The sequence below is a fragment of the Aptenodytes forsteri genome, unplaced genomic scaffold (assembly GCF_000699145.1).
Source record: "Aptenodytes forsteri isolate BGI_AS27 unplaced genomic scaffold, ASM69914v1 Scaffold193, whole genome shotgun sequence".
Classification (NCBI taxonomy): Eukaryota; Metazoa; Chordata; class Aves; order Sphenisciformes; family Spheniscidae; genus Aptenodytes; species Aptenodytes forsteri.
In genome coordinates, this window is record NW_008795405.1 from 2,463,406 (window position 1) to 2,479,315 (window position 15,910).

Sequence of the window (15,910 nt, forward strand, 5' to 3'; positions counted from 1 at the left end):
TTGTTGCTTGTCTACTTTTTGGAAGACTCAATCTTTTTGCCGAGCAGACTAACCTTTCTCTGTGGCTTGCCGACACCAGGTAGCGAACTAGTTGCAGGCTCTCATACCCTTAGGATATGTAATAGAGCATGTTGCTTCAACACAAAAGATGCAACCTTAAGGCCTTTTTCAGACACAGAGCACTTGACCCAACTGCTGCAGTAGTGAGATCTCTGCTGCCATGGTTAGAAGAGGGATTTAACCCTTGCAAAAGGAAGGAGTGACTGTTAGCCCAAGAAGCGGCAGTTGTCCTGCATTGGGTTCTCCCAGGCAACTTCAAAGTAAGTGTGTAGCTTGGTTAATGTTACAAAGGCTATAGCATACTGTAGTCTAGTGATGTGTTGGTAGTGGCATTTATGTCTGGTGCTTATTGTTTGTTGTCATTTTTAGTAGGCATTGCCAATGGATGAACTGGTGCATGACTTGGCCTCAGCCTTAGAGCAGACTTCAGAACAAAACAAGCTGGATGAGCTATGGGAAGAGATGGCTCTAAGCCCACGGCAGCAGCGGCGTCAGCTTCGCAAGAGACGGGGTCGTAAACGACGCTCAGACTTCACACATCAGGCAGAGCATGCCTGCTGCTACAGCGAGGCCTCGGAGTCAAGCTTGGACGAAGCTGTCAAGGATTGCCGTGAGGTGCTGACAGCCAATTTCAGTGACTCTGATGACATGGCAGTGGTTAAACGACACCCAGCTCTCAGTGCCACCCTGAGGAGCAAGCAACACTCGTGGCATGAGTCAGACTCCTTTACAGAGAACGCGCCCTGTCGACCTCTCAGGCGCCGACGGAAAGTCAAACGTGTGACATCAGAGGTGGCTGCCAGTCTCCAGCAAAAGCTCAGGGTGTCAGAGTGGAACTACGAGAGGGGCTGCAGGTTCAAGTCAGCCAAGAAACAGCGTCTTTCACGCTGGAAAGAAAATGCCCCTTGGACATCATCCAGTCATGGCCTTTGTGAATCAGGAGAGAACAGGCCCTTCCTCAGCAAAGGGGGAAGGAAGGAGCAGATGGAGTGTGAAGCTGATGAACAGAAACAGGGCTCAGATGAAAACATGTCAGAATGGTGAGATCTCAGTTTCTTCCCTCTGCTTCAGATGGCCGCCTTGCTTGCAGCTGCTTGTAAATCCTGTGCCTTGCTTTTAGAAGTTCTTATGAAAATTATTCAGTACTGTTCTCTTTTTGAAGAGGAGAAATAGCTCAGCTACTTCGAAACTGTAGATTTTTTCCGAGTCTTTCCTGTCAATGCTGTACTGATGACCCAAAACACTTCCTTGAAAAGTTGGCAAGCTGATATGTTTCTTGCTCCTCTTACACAAGGAGCCCTCTGAAATGTCTGTGGCCCTGCAGCTACAAAGTGGCATGCTTGTGGCCTGAGTTTTGGAGAGTAAATCCACTGTTGGCCCTTGTGTTGCGTGATTGATATGAACTGATCTCAGTTTCTTGTTTTCAGAATTTACCATAAGTAGTAATAGAGAACAGACAGATCTCCCATCGTGACCGTTAGCCCTCTGGGCAGGTGCTGTGTGAACCTCAGTCAAAACATCTTGTTTGCAGTTCTGCATCTCTACTCTGGATCTGGAATAAGGTCCTGAAAGGCTAGCTATGGGGGAAAATGTAGTGAGATGATAAAGAAGTTATCTTGGGGGATAAGATATCAGTTGGGGGAAACTGAATTAATACTTACAGGGTAAGCCTGTGCAAACAGTGGAGTCTGGCATGTCTTCATGTCCAGTTTTGGAGAACTTTGAATATGTGGCAGAATCTCATACAAGAGGTGAAAACGAGAAGTGTAAATGTTATGGTCTGAATTTGTTTGTGTGTCACTCTTGGGAAGTTTTCCCCTTGAGTGTGACTGTTAGTCTCTCCATACAAGGTTTGGGGTTATAAAACTGTAAACTTCTGTACGAAGAGATTTTTCAGTTTAGAAAAGAAACAACTGCTGAGAGTCAAATGGAGGAGATTTCTTAATGACCGGCATACAGAAAGTGATACGGTCATTTATTTGCTAATTATCATTGTGTAAGAAGCAGGAGACATTGAGGAAACATTTAAAACAAAAAAAAAGTATTATTTTTCATGAAACATGAGGTTTGGAACTCTGCTGTGGGACATTTTGGAGGTCAAAAATTTAAATATGTCCAAAAGGGGGATGTGGAGCATAGATTTATCAGGGGCTGTTAAGCATTACAGCCCAGATGGAAGATCCGGCTCAGGAAGTCCTTAAACTGCTGACTGCTAGAAGCTGGAGGAATATACAGAGGAAACAGTCGGTCTGTATTTGTCATGTTCTCATATTCTTTCCTCAAGCATCCACTGTAATAGGCACTATCAGAGAGAGGACAGTGGATTTGGAAAGTATAATTGTTTGATCCAGTATAATTGTGCATATGTTAAGGTTCATTTAAGTGTTCTGGCTGTCTAGCTCCTGCAGTTTGTCAGAGTGGAGAGGTGGCACTTGGTTATCGAGGACTTTGTGGATAATAGCTGGAAGTGCAAACTTCTCAATGGTATTTTCTGGGAGACTGTGAAAAGCATAGGTTGTAACATGTCTTCACTGTTCTGATCCAGGGAGCCACTATTGCATTTTTACTGAATCAGTGTGGTCTGTATGTAACCATTACAGGGTGGAAGTAGCAAAAAAGCGGTCATTTTTTGCCTTAAAAAGTGGCTATTGTTTGCTTAAAAAGTGGGTACAAAGCGGACCTTGTAAAGAGACTAGTGGATGCCTTTTTGCTATGAGTTGTTAAAAGCACTTTTATCTTTTCAGAGCTATTTGCTGGTAGTCCAGGAAAGGGAACGTGCTGAGTAGCCCCTGAGTGTTGCATGTCAGTGGTGATGGACTGAGAGATACCCTTACCTGATGTGGCAGTGATGGACAGTGTTCCTTGAGGGTTTTTTCTTCTACCAGTCAGAGTCTGTTCCATCATGTCAAACTTGAACTTAAACCAGCAGGCTTTCATCCAGCCTTTATTTGTGCCAGCCTTTGAAAGAGTAAATAAACAGCTTTGTCTGGACTGTTACTTGAGGACCATGCTGGAGGATCACTTTGTTCTGTCTCAGTTGTCCCTTGCTCTCAAAGTAATTACTGTGCAAGTGTCTGCATCAAATGACATTTACCATCTGCTGCCAAGTCCTTGGGATTCTCTTTGGAAATCCAGGGGTTGGAATATTTGACCTCTCCAACACCACATGTGATCTGTGCTATGACTCACCAGGGAGGGTCAAAGTTGGAGAGAGAAATACAAACAACCCTCTTCACTGCAGAGTATCCCTCACGGCAGTGAAGGATTGTGCTTTGGTCTCTGCTGCTCTAAATATAGCACTTTACTGCTAGCAGCAGAGTGAAACTGGCTGTGCTTACCTCACTCTCACTCTGCTCTAGCTGTTTTTTCTGGTACCGTACAAAAGAAGTACTTTGCACAGATGTATAGTAAGGGCATATCCTGAGGAAGGGAGAAGAAAATTGGATGCCTAGGAGATGGAATGGTATGGTTGTCATCACAAGCTGATGGGAGGGAAAGTGACTGATACAGATTGTGGGACTTGCAAGCAGTCTGTGGTGATCTGGTGATTCACGGAACACTTTGATACTGAATTTGTTCCACTACTGTTCACTCCTCTAGCAGTGGGGAGTGTCACAAAACTAATGTGTTTTTAGGCAAACTAAGTTGCATATTCATAACTGATTTTTTTTTTCCCCCACTTTCTTTTTCATCCCTTCCACTGACACTTGCTTTTCTTTGTTATGTAGGAATGAATCTCTGTAAATGCTAAAATATCCAGCATTTTCTCTAGTTTCTAGAAGACTCCTTATCCTAAGTCAGATCAAAAACCTACTGTATTCGGTAGATGAACTCCCATTCACAGAGAAAGCTTTGGATATGGATCCTTAATGAGGAGGTAGTTTTTATAGTTTGCTTGTGAGACTGCACCCACTCTTTTTCTGGAGGAAGATGTGCTGCGGTATTGTGATTCAAAGTGTGTGTGAAATGAAATCTTTGAAATTGTTTGCCAAACATGGCAAGAGATTAACACAGATTGAGAGAAGGAGAGATGTGCAGGAACATGATGAGGGAACGATGATAGTTCTAAATTGGGTAATGACACGACTCAAAGCCTGATATATAAATGGTTGTGGAAACAACAGAGGAAGCAAGTGGTCTTAGTTTAAGTAGCCATTTGCATATTTGTACAAAGGTGACAGTTAACTGCTAAGACTGTTAGAAGTAACATGTCCTTCTGTCCCTTAATGCTTTGAGATTCCCTGCAGCCATAATAAAGCAAAGGCAAATTATATATTGAGTGCTGAAGTTCTTTCTCTTGTTGGTCTAAGCTGAGTACTCCCAGAATGGTCTGGGTTTGGCTTGAGGGCAGAACAAACCATAGTACAAGAGCTGTCTTGAAAAATCACTTTGAATGATGTGCTTACTAGTGAGAGATGCGCAGTTTGTCTAATCTACTCTCAAGTGCCATAACTCTTAACGTGACTTTTTCAAACTGGGGATTGTACTGACCCACCAATGCTGTGTGACTTCACTGGCTTGATGCTGATGTATTTGTCGTGATTTAACCTGGATAGGCAGCTCAGCTGCCCGTTCACTCCCTCACAGTGGGATGAGGGAGAGAATCGGAAGAGTAAAAGTGAGAAAACACATCGGTTCAGATAAAGTTGATTTAATAGGTAAAGCAAAAGCTATGTGTGCAAGCAAAGCAAAACAAGGAATTCATTTACTGCTTCCCATCGGCAGGCAGATGTTTAGCCATTTCTAGGAAAGCAGGGCTCCATCATACGTAACAATTACTTGGGAAGACAAACGCCATAATTCTGAACGTCCCCCCTTCCTTCTTCTTCCCCCAGCTTTATATGCTGAGTATGACATCATATGGTGTGGAATATCCCTTTGGTCAGTTGGGGTCAGCTGTCCCAGCTGTGTCCACTCCCAACTTCTTGTGCACCCCCAGCCTACTCGCTGGTGGGGTGGTGTGAGAAACAGAGATGGCCTTGGCACTGTTTAAGCATTGTTCAGCAATAACTAAAATATCTCTGTGTTATCAACACCGTTTTGGTCACAAGTCCAAAACATAGCCCCATAGAGCTACTATGAGGAAAATTTAACTCTATCCCAGCCAAAACCAGTACAGTATTCTGGCCTGGGAGGGTAACCAGTGCTCATCCCGAGTATGCAGTACAGTCGCTTTACCCTTTGGAAGGGAGCTGTTTCGATGACAGCCTGCAGTGGCAGTCAAGAGCCAGGCTAAGCTGATGAATTGGAGGCCAGTCTCTCCGTAAAGAAAAAATTCCTCTCTCGGAAGGCAAGTGACAAAGACAGAGTGTTCAGCTTCCCCTCCTTCTCCAGCTCAGCCTGACCTTCTGCAGCCCCTCGGTGCCTCTTGTTTTCTTATTTTTATAGAAAATCAATATCCCTCCTGACACAAACAATAGCTCAGGCGAAAGAATAAATGGGGAAAACCTGAGATCTCTGTCCATCACCTCTCACTTTAACTCCCCCAAACTATTTAATTATAAGCATGCTTTGCTCCAGGTGTTTGCGACAGTGAAATTGCTAAATGAGGACCATTTTAACCAAAGATTGGGTGATCAATAACACTCTATAGCAGTAGCTTGTCAGATCAATAGCATTCATTATTTCATGGTTAAGGTAAGTAGCCTCCTTTGCAAGTGGAGGTCATTAATCAGTGCTTACTGGACCTGCAGAAAGGCTTGTGTAGGAGTCTAGTTTGTGTTCAGCCCTGAAGTGTAAAAGGAGTGGTGAAGAGGGTGAGATCTGTGAAAGTTTGTTCCAGTAAAGCACTGGCAGTAACGCGTATCTATAAGGAACTAAAGAGCTCAATACAACAGGATGCTTAAAGTACTGTTAATATGATCTGGAATCTTGACTTAATGCTTTTTCCTTTCTCAGGCACCCTTCCTCTGAGGATGCTAAAACCCTTATGAAGCAGTCACTCAGTCCTCACATCTGCTGCTTGTGAGGACTATTAATCCAGGCTTTCAAAAGGGAAAGCAGACACGCTAAGAGATTTGCCCAGGGTCATACAGTGAGTTGGTAGGAGAGCTAGGAATGAAATGAATGACTCATGGTTCTCAGTCCTTGGCCTTAATTGCTACAGTGTATATGTGGGAGGGTGAATGGATGGCCAAACTTTGTAATGGATTGATTTGGAATTTGATATTAACTTACATACTGAAATGTGGGAATCATGTACAGACTGTTCATCCTTTAAGCTTAAATGGTCTTTATACAATGATGAAGATGCAGGGTTTGTAGATATCCAGCACGATGAGTTGATTTGGCTACACTCTAGAGTGCATTTTCTAAGAGCAATAACATGCTTACGAAATGGTGTTTTATTATGTGCCTGCAATTCTTTGGGATGACGCATCTTGTGATCCCTCATCCTTCAGCCTTTTGAATCGAGGGGTCTCCAGTTGACACTGGTGTCTAGTGATCCAATTTCCCTGGAAAAGAGAGACCCAGAGATGCTTTCTAACAGCAAGCTCTGATCGGAGATTGATTCTAGTGCTGAGTTATACCTGATGTTGGCATCTAAGGTCTTAGTGCTAAGGGGGTGGACAGTAAGTAGTTTCTGCTTGTTCTGATATCTCTCAGCTAAATCAGAGGAAGTATTGCCTGAAGTGTCCAAGGATTGATTTAATATCGGCATTAAAGCCATCAGATGCTTGGGACTGACCTGAGCATGTGCTTCTGCTACAAATATTCATCCAGCTTTACAGTCAATTAGCGACTTTCTACACATTAATTTCTAGTTTAATTCTTTGGTTCAAGAATTAAGTCTTCTGTAACTGCTTCAGCAAATGCAAAGCATGCTGTAACGAGGTTGCATTCAGCAGCAGCAAGTCATGCTGTGCTAAGGTATTTAGCTGAAGAGTTGTGAATGTACTAGCTGCTCTTCCCTCCAAATAAAATAAAAGTTGCCGTAGATTGAAGGGGGGTTTATGTACCTGTATAACATTTTTGAGAAAAAGGAATCTGAAGTAGAAAACTTCAGAGGGTTTTCAGTAGCTGTTAAGTGACCCAAGGACAGAGTTTTTAACTGCATTTAATTTCCTAGTGAGTATTCCAGACAATGTCATAGTTAGGTTATTAACTCTAGTACCCGAGGCAAATGCCATTGTATTAATTACTTTTTGATAACTTAGAACTAGACTAGATACAGGTTCTACTCTTCTTCAAGTGATGCAGCATTGCTAAGTTTTAACAGAAAGCAATTATGTCCCATGCTAGAGCCAGCTATGTGTCTGAAATGCAATTTCTGTGAGATGTGTAAAGCATTTTGGGCTCAGAGAAGCTAGTACAATGTAATAATGTGTTTTTTGTTTTGTCTCTGCTGCAATTGTAACAATGGGGTTTTTTGTTTGTTTTTGTTCCAGTGAAACCAGCAGTGTATGCAGCAGCAGTGATACTGGCCTGTTTACCAATGATGAGGGCCGCCAAGGTAAAAACTGTCCTATGATTTTCCTCGTGTGTTGCTGGGGAATTTCTCTTAATTTCTTTAAAAATACAAAGAAAGATCTATGTTTGAAGAGGGACAGAGGGAAGTATGGGAGAAAGGCCAGTGGCTGGGAGGGGCTAGAAGTTAAGAAATTAGCTGAGGGCTACAAAGGTGTGATTTTGAAAACAGTACACTCTTCCTGCTGAAATACTTTGTGTATCAGATCCATAACATTTGAAGTATAAGAAGCTATTATTATGGAAAGGCACGGAAATGCAAGAGGAGTTTTAGAGCTCTCCATAATGAAAGAGCAGAGCTTTTGATTTGTTTCTATAGGTGTTTTAACTGTTGTCTACGTGCCATTAGTGCCTGAATCTGTTAGTCGTTTTCTCTATAGGCAGGAAGAGGCAATGTGAAAAAAAAATCAGTTAGTACTAGTTAGAACAGTCACCTAACGGACTGTTCTAAGAAGACAATAGTAATATGTGATAGGTTTTATTTCTTTAAATACACGTTCCTCTCTTGCTCTTGCGAGTACTGATTGAGCCTAGTATTTTCAATGCCTGTTGTAGAAATGGTTTCTTAGGAGGTTTGAGTGTGGAGTGTAATCTGGTTTTATTTATCAGTGACAGCGCAGTGTCCAGTTTATGGGGGATATGGCAAAAGTAAGTGTGAAAGAGGTTGTAGTAGGCACATAGGCACTCAGGACTATTATAGTTGGAGCAGGTGGAATGTGACCCTAAACACCTGTAATTCTGCGCAGCTTGTGCTGGTGTGCACTCTGATTCTGTCACATTTCATAAGCTAAGATTTGGATGAGATCTCTTCTGGGAATACGAGAGTGCTAAAGGAAGTAGTATCAGTAACTCAGTAGGAAATGCTGCTTCCACTAGCTTGTTACTGACCCAGGTATCTGTGTGTGAGGCAACACAGTGATAGCAAATATGCTTACATGTTTTCTGATGATATGTTAGGCTGTAGGGCTGATCTGTTGTGATCTTAGGTGGCTATAATACTTTGCCTAAGAGTAGGGATTTCAAATATCAGCTTTAACCTTTGCTGAAAAATAACTGTTTCCAGCCTCCCATCCTTCAAAAGCAACAGAAAAGTCAAATCTTTTGTCCTCTCTTTTTACCGATGACTGTTGTGGGGGAGCTGAAATTACTGAGTGCTTGCATGTCAGATGACGAAGCAGGGTGGTGACTGAAGTGTTGAATTTTTACTTCATCACGCGAGGCAAGATTGATGTAGACTGGATAAGTAGATATATACACTTATCTATATGCTTGCTCTATATACTTGCCCTGGTTTTATACCCTGTTTTAGGCATTAACTTTCGGCTGCTACTAAAAGTAGGATACCCAGTATACAAGAGCATGTAGAATATACTACTTAAATAAATTAATAAAATCCAATTACAGCCTTCCCTGTCTAGGTACTAGAAGAGATTTGACATCTTAGTCATCAGGCCTCTGTCTGTTCAAACAGTTTATACTATAATAGCTCTCTGTCCAAGATGTTTTATCTTACGGTTATGTTAAAAAGGGTTAAAAAATGTTGTTGTACTTTCAGGTTAAATAAGAAACATTTGCCTTTCCTTTTTTTTAGACAATTTCTAGTCGTAAAGTAAATAATAAACAACAGCTCTCCACTTCAGTGAGATGGAGAGAGCACAAAACTTTTTTTTTTTTGTCCCAGATCATCACCTTAGAAATAGTTTTCTAGTACAATTCCAAACTGAATAATGGGTAATTTAAGATAGCAGTGTACTTAAATTGAATGTAGTTTTTTTCCCCCTTCTTTTGAGGTTATGTCATGTAATATTTGTGCTGTTGCTAATTAAATAGGTTGTCTTTGCAATTTCAGCTACCAGTGCGCTTCTGTAAGCAGAGAATGGTCCTAGTTTATAATTTGATTGTAAGGGTTTTTTTTTTTGTTTAAATGCATTGGGATCTCTCACTGTGAAAGTTACTGAGGTATTAGTATATGATCCTGATTGTTAAAGTTTGTCTTGTGAAAGTAGTGATTTGAGATATGACAGTGCACTATGCTCATAGATCCAAAACTGTAGGGATGTTTTTGCACAAATTATGATCACTTAGAAGAACTATCCAACATTACTTAGTTTTAATTTACTATAAGGTAGGTAGGGATATTGTAAAATATATTTGTCACAAGCATGCTAGGTCAACTGACATCACAGAAATAAAAAGCAATGTCAGAGCTTTGGGATGAAGTGTTCTGGCTGTTCCACCTGTTGGTGATTGGAGTTGGTTTTGGGTGTTGCTGCTTCTGTTATGTACAAGATTGCAGCATTCTTATTAGGATGAGTTTTTTTCTTTTTCTTGGTTTTTTGTTTTTTTTTTTTCTTTTGCCTGGCAAGATGTGTGGGTAGGCATAATGGACTTCAGTCAGGAATAGTGTAAGTCGGTGAGGAAAGGAGAGTAAGTGGGGATGCTTGAGTTGAGACTTAATGGTAGGCAAATGAGAGTTTTCCCTAGGTGAGGTGTGTTAGTTTTTTAAGGGAAGTACCTTGCAATTACATGGGACTCTCTTAGTTGGGCTACTGAAAAGCTAAGTGTGTCAGGTTCTTTGCCCTCTTCCTGCTTTTTCTTACACTGCTCACGTGCTACTGCTCTCAGGGGATTTCTGGCCAGGCAGATTTACCATGAATGGTGCCTGATGCAGTTCGGTTTTAGACTGCAACTGCATTAATTACAGTGACCCTGCTTTATGGAGACTTTGATTATGATTTCTGTTGCTGCTGCTCTAGTTTTGGAGAGGGTTTGTAGTTCTGACAGATTCTAAGAAATTTTGATTGAGACAGACTCACAGCGTGGTTAGTACTTACACTCAGACTGTTGTGTGTTTTCCTCTTAGTTGCTGTCTTAGGAGACTAGGGATCTTTCTCATCAGTGAGTATGCTCCCTTTGCTTACTCTGTGAGCCTGGTCTTCTGTTGTGAAGTCTCTCCCGTGACAGCCTATAAAGTGTGCCAAATGATTGGCCTCTACCTCTGTCACAGTAATTACTTCGGAGAAAGAGTTGTGCATAAGACATCACACAACATTGAACTAAGGTTGATGAGATGCGTTTGCAAGAGTGCTAAAGCTGCCCTAGGCAGGTCTATAAAGAGGGCTTTGTTCTATAGGGAAATTCTGTAGACTGATGAGTTGGATAGTTTAAAGCATTTAGTGAGGCCCCATAGTTACTGCAGATCATTGAAACAGAATGCAAATATAAGGCTCTTCAGGAAGGAATTCCTAATGAGACTTCAGCTGTTTCGCATCCAGAAATGCCTACCTGTAGTATTTTGTGGGACTGTCAGAGGGCACATTGATGTTCCTTGTGGCTAATTCCGTCCTATTTCTTTAGGAGATGATGAGCAAAGTGATTGGTTTTATGAAGGAGAATGTGTTCCAGGATTCACTGTCCCCAACCTTCTTCCCAAGTGGGGAGCTGACCACCGATCTGAAGTGGAGCGGATTGACTCGGGCCTGGACAAGCTCTCAGATTCCACGTTCCTTTTGCCCTCGCGGCCAGCTCAGAGAGGTGAGGTCCATAAGGAATGCCATGTGTTTGAGAACTTCTGATGTGATGGCAAGAGTAGATTCTGTTCATAGGTGCTGCAATTTAAACTGATATTAGTGATCTGTTTTCTTTTAATGATCCAATTAAAAATAGCTGCACTACTGGAGAGGATACTAAAATACTCATACCAGCTGCCCACATTCTTGAGTCTTCTTTTGGCATATCTACCTCTTGCAGATTGAGAAACAAGAGACAGAGGAGCTGATGTGACCACTGAACTAACTGTTTTTCCCAGTGGTTTTATCAGGAAGAATCTTCTGTATTCGTTGCTCAGTTTTTCTGGGTTTGGTTTTCAGGATTTCATGCTCGCCTGAATCGCCTTCCAGGAGCTGCTGCCCGTTGTCTCAGAAAAGGTCGGAGGAGGCTTGTTGGCAAGGTATTCCCTTTTGCAGGATAATAATTTTGTATTTCCAATGCTGATCAGTCCTGAAGTACTATTCTAAGATATCATGTGAATTGTTTTCTGCAGAAAGGGGCCGTGTACATTTTCTGTTTCTTGTATTGTTTGATTTAACTGCTTTGACTGTCAGAAGTTGATTGAGTGACTAAGAGGATTTTAAGGCAGGTTTGGGGTGGCAAAGACAGTTGATCAGTGCTAAAAGCAGTATGAAAGGAGGTCTGAAGATGAATGACAGGAAGCATAAATATCAAGAAGATTTAGACAGAATGTAGGGGAAAATGATGATGGCATAAGACTTGTGCATGCTCATAATCTGAGACTACAAGGGCAGAGAGGTGACTCAAAGGTGAATGAAGGCCAAATTTTAGATAGGGAAGCAGACTGATATGAATGGCAGCAAAGGAAGGTGGTTTTAGCAGTTGCATTTTTAGTGGGGAGACAGAAGAATAAAAGGGTATATGCAATAATGCAGACAAAGTTACCCAGAGCCATTCACTAGGTTTATTATATGTAGGGCAGACAACAAACAAAATATTAGTGCAGTTTCTAAAGGAATAAGCAATACTTTGCAGATGCCTGTCTAACAGAGGGAGGAGATACACCTGGTCGGGTCTAGATCTTGGAGTGTTGAGTGCTGCTGTCTGTCGTAAAAGATGTTTCTGAGAAGGAAGGTGTTGGCTGTGTTTGGCTTTACTTTTATTGGGATGTGCTTTGTGCTTTTGAAAATATTAGCATATATTCTGAGCTGACTGGCTTTAGAGAGTCTGTTAGCAAGGTGTGTTAGAGGGGCCCGGAGTCTAGAGGAGTGCGACTTCTTCCTTCTGTTCAGTCACACTTGAAAGATCCTTGTTTGCCCCTTCTTTCTTCCACTCACCTTGCTTAGTTGTAACCAGCGTTTAAAATATGAATCCTCAGCTGGCAAGAGAGTGGCTTTGGGTAAGGTTCCTCAGGCCACCTGCAAGTGGCTGGTCCTGTTGGCAGCACCTCTAATGATCCAAATGAGAAGGATAATATTTACTTGTTTAATTCATCTTCATCACCTTAAAGGGATCTTTGTCATTTGCAGCGGAGGTCACTGCTCCCCCTTCCCCATCTCTCTCTAAATTGTAATCATAAATAATGAGTTTCATTCAGAGCTCCCCGCCAGCGAGCTGCTAATTACCAAAAGTACGGCTTGTAATTTACACAGTAATAAACTGTAAATTTAAACATTACGGCACTTTAAGTTAATAATTTTCCTGCTGTAACAAATAGCCCATCTTTCACCCCTGCTGCTACAACTCCCCCCAAACTTTGAGCGTGTTTTGCCTATGTACCTGGCACAAACTGTGAAGAATCTTACCTGTGAAAGCCTTTTACCCTCTTCTTCAGACCCTTACTGCAAAGTATATTTCTTTCTTGGAGGTAGTTGCCATGCAGATACGAACAGCTGGTGCTTCAGGCTGTGTGTGTATGTGTATGCCAGCATCAAGCACATACACAGGGCAGTGTCTCACGGGGAGAAACATGCTCCCAGAACAAGTCCTTTCTCCTAGGATCTACCTTTTCTTTAGCTGCTAGAGTCCCTACTGCTGAATTGCTGCTTTCAGAAAGGGCAAAAGCTTCATACGTACCCCTTGTTTCATTCACCTGTGCTTGGTGAATCGCCATTGTTAGTGGGACAGTGTGATGTCCTGTCTCTCAGCCTGTTTCTGGCCCAGCTGACTCCAGCAACCTGGAAATAAGCACTTCTCAGCTATTCCCCCTGTTCTTAACTGCATCCTTGTGCTGCATACTTTGTACAGGTCCAGTCCTTGGTGTGCCCCTGTGCAAGCAAATATCATCACTAAAATAATAAAAACCAAGCCCCACAAATAAAACTAAATGATTTTCTGCCATTCTAATTAGTTAAATCAGCTCAGTTGAGGTTCTAAAAGGAGAAAGTGAATATGTTCAGCTGAGAGTGGGCTGGAAAGGAAAGGATGTGGCCCAGGGGAGTAAGATCTGTTCTTATTGGCAGCAGCAAACTATTATGTCTGCTCACTGTGTAAGAGTCTGCAACCTTTTACCTGTCTTTGTGTTTCAGGAGACCTCCATGAGCATTCTGGGCACCGAGAGGCTAGGTCATATTAGTGATCCGCGCCAGAAAGAGTAAGGCCCTTAACAGCTGTTGTGCAGAACTTTGGGAGGGGAGGAAGAGCTATAGGGTCCTCTTCCTTCCTGGGACGGAAGGGAATGATGAGCTGGGTGGTAACTTAAGCATGCAGTGACCTGTGGAATGGGAGACAGTCCTCTACTGATGGCTTTTCCGTTTTCTTATTTGCAATTGCTGACTTCCCTTTTGTTTATAAGGCTGCCCCAGTGTGTGGACACTGCTCAAATGCCCTTTTGGTTACAGTCAGCTTTTTCTTTCCCGCTCCCTTATAAAGTGCCATTGCAATAACTGCAGATCTTCTGCACAGTACGAGAAGACTGAGCCCTATATGTTAGTTAAAAAGCTTCTGTGTGGAGTCATGCTATGGGTGCATACCCAGACTGCAGAAATGATGCTGACAAGGCAGCTGCGAAATTGCTTGCTTTCTTTGGTGTTCTGTCTCCTTCCCCAATTAGTGTATTTAAATTGTAGTCAGCACTGGAAATAGTCATGGTGCATATCCTTTGGCATCCCTCTAATGCTATTCTTGTTAGGCAATGGATAGGTAAGGGTGGCACCTCTTGACTGTAGTGCAGTGGGTCCAGCCTTCACCAACTGTTGGTATCCAGTTTTCTTCCTTGGATCTGAAATTTGTTGTTCTTAGTATGAGTCCTGCTGATGTTTAATCTTTCTCCTTCTCCCTCCATCTTTGTTCTTCCCTTCCCCTTCTCTCTTTACCCCCAACCCTGCTCCCCCCCCCCCGCCCCGTGTTCACTCCTTCCTTGGCATTGTTCCCACCTGTCCTTCCGACTCTGCCTCCTTCCAGTTTTTGGTTACCATCCATGGGGAAGAGAGGTCGCAACCAGGTAAGCTGACTCTGCTCTACCTTTTTTATTTTCTTGGTTTCCTTCTCTCTAGAAAGAACAAAGTGCCGGCTTCTGATTTCCCACACACTGTGGCCTGTGCACATGAGGTAAGGCATCCCTATCCCTTCTCATTTTGGTAACTGATGTCTTCTGAGCTTTGAACACAACCCATGTCTCTGGCCTATTGTCTATTTAAACTGAATAGCTCAGGAGCTCCTTTTGTTTATCTCCCTGTTTCAGGTTAGTGTAGGCCTTCCTCTCTGACAGTGAGTGGGAGGGAAAATGCCTCTTGGCAGGAGGAACTTTGGCCTCTCAAAATTCCATAAGAATTGGAACGTTTTTCTTTTTTTAAATGCTTTGTTTTGTCTTGTTTGGCTCAGGCTTCTACCTGATAGTCTCATCAACAGAGAAGGGAAAAAAATGGTGAGCTGACTGTAGTTAAATAGCAGCTGTAACAGGAAAATGTAAGAGGTGATAAGCAAGAGAAATAGGCATTCTTTTAGCTAAAACTCTTGTGTTTGCACTTTTATATTCTTCAGTAAGTCTTTCATAGCTTCAGTGTTAGAAGGCTTTTTTACTTAAGATATAAGAGCTTGGTTTCTTGATAGCAGAAAGCAAAAAGGATCTTCCATTTGAGCAGTCGTGTTGTTACAGTGTTCCTAGCCATGCACACTCCCTTCTATTCCTTTGCAAGTTGGTTTTTGGTTGGTGAGCAGTAGGGTTGAAATCTGTTTTACCCTTCAGGTGACTAAAAATACATATATGGCAAGAAATAATTCTCAGGCCTTTGTGCAATTGTGTATTTTCTGTTAATAAGAACATACCACATACCACTTTTATATTGCTAAAGATAAGAATGATAACTACATAAGCTTTAAAATGACCAAAATAAATTTTTCTTAAATGAACTTGAATCAGATAGAGAGGGTTACTGGTAATTCTCCCCTACTGTGCAGCTGCAGTGTTACTTCACTGACAGTAAACTAACAGTCCAACTTAAGGAGGAGCTCCCTGATAGCAGCAGCTTTGTGGTTCATAGTGCCTCTTCTTTCTCAGAAAGGTTGAAGTCCAAGGCCTACTACTGAGTTCTAGAGTTGCAGATAGCTTTTATGACGGTCATGCTACAGCTGTGGATTATTCATTTGTCCTTATTTAAAAATGCATCAGTAATCTTAGTAATACAAGAAAAGTGTTCTGGAGATTGGTGTAGCACTTTGCAAAGCACATGGAAATGAATTTCCTGCTTGTTGTGTGAATTATAAATAAAGAGGAGATGCTGAATGGAAATGTAATGCAGGTACCCCAGAGAAACTACCAGTCTAAACCTTCTATTTGCATATTGAGCAAAGTTTGCTCCATGCATTGATTGACTAGATTATTCCATTTCTGTCCTGACCTTTAAAAAAAAAAAATCTTGAGTTGCATCTTCTA

At 42.0% G+C, this 15,910-nt stretch overlaps 1 protein-coding gene across 1 annotated transcript in view; it reads left to right on the forward strand.

Annotated features, from left to right (window-relative positions):
* The first annotated feature begins 237 nt into the window (after positions 1 to 237).
* GPATCH2L (G-patch domain containing 2 like) overlaps positions 238 to 15,910 on the forward strand; it is a 34,503-nt gene continuing 18,830 nt past the window's right edge. The window contains exons 1-7 of the mRNA XM_009280725.2: positions 238 to 320; positions 430 to 1,100; positions 7,449 to 7,513; positions 10,885 to 11,061; positions 11,397 to 11,476; positions 13,566 to 13,630; positions 14,532 to 14,586. Of these exons, the coding sequence (XP_009279000.1) occupies positions 442 to 1,100; positions 7,449 to 7,513; positions 10,885 to 11,061; positions 11,397 to 11,476; positions 13,566 to 13,630; positions 14,532 to 14,586 (1,101 nt within the window). The 5' untranslated portion in view covers positions 238 to 320; positions 430 to 441. The remainder of the gene's footprint in view (positions 321 to 429; positions 1,101 to 7,448; positions 7,514 to 10,884; positions 11,062 to 11,396; positions 11,477 to 13,565; positions 13,631 to 14,531; positions 14,587 to 15,910) is intronic.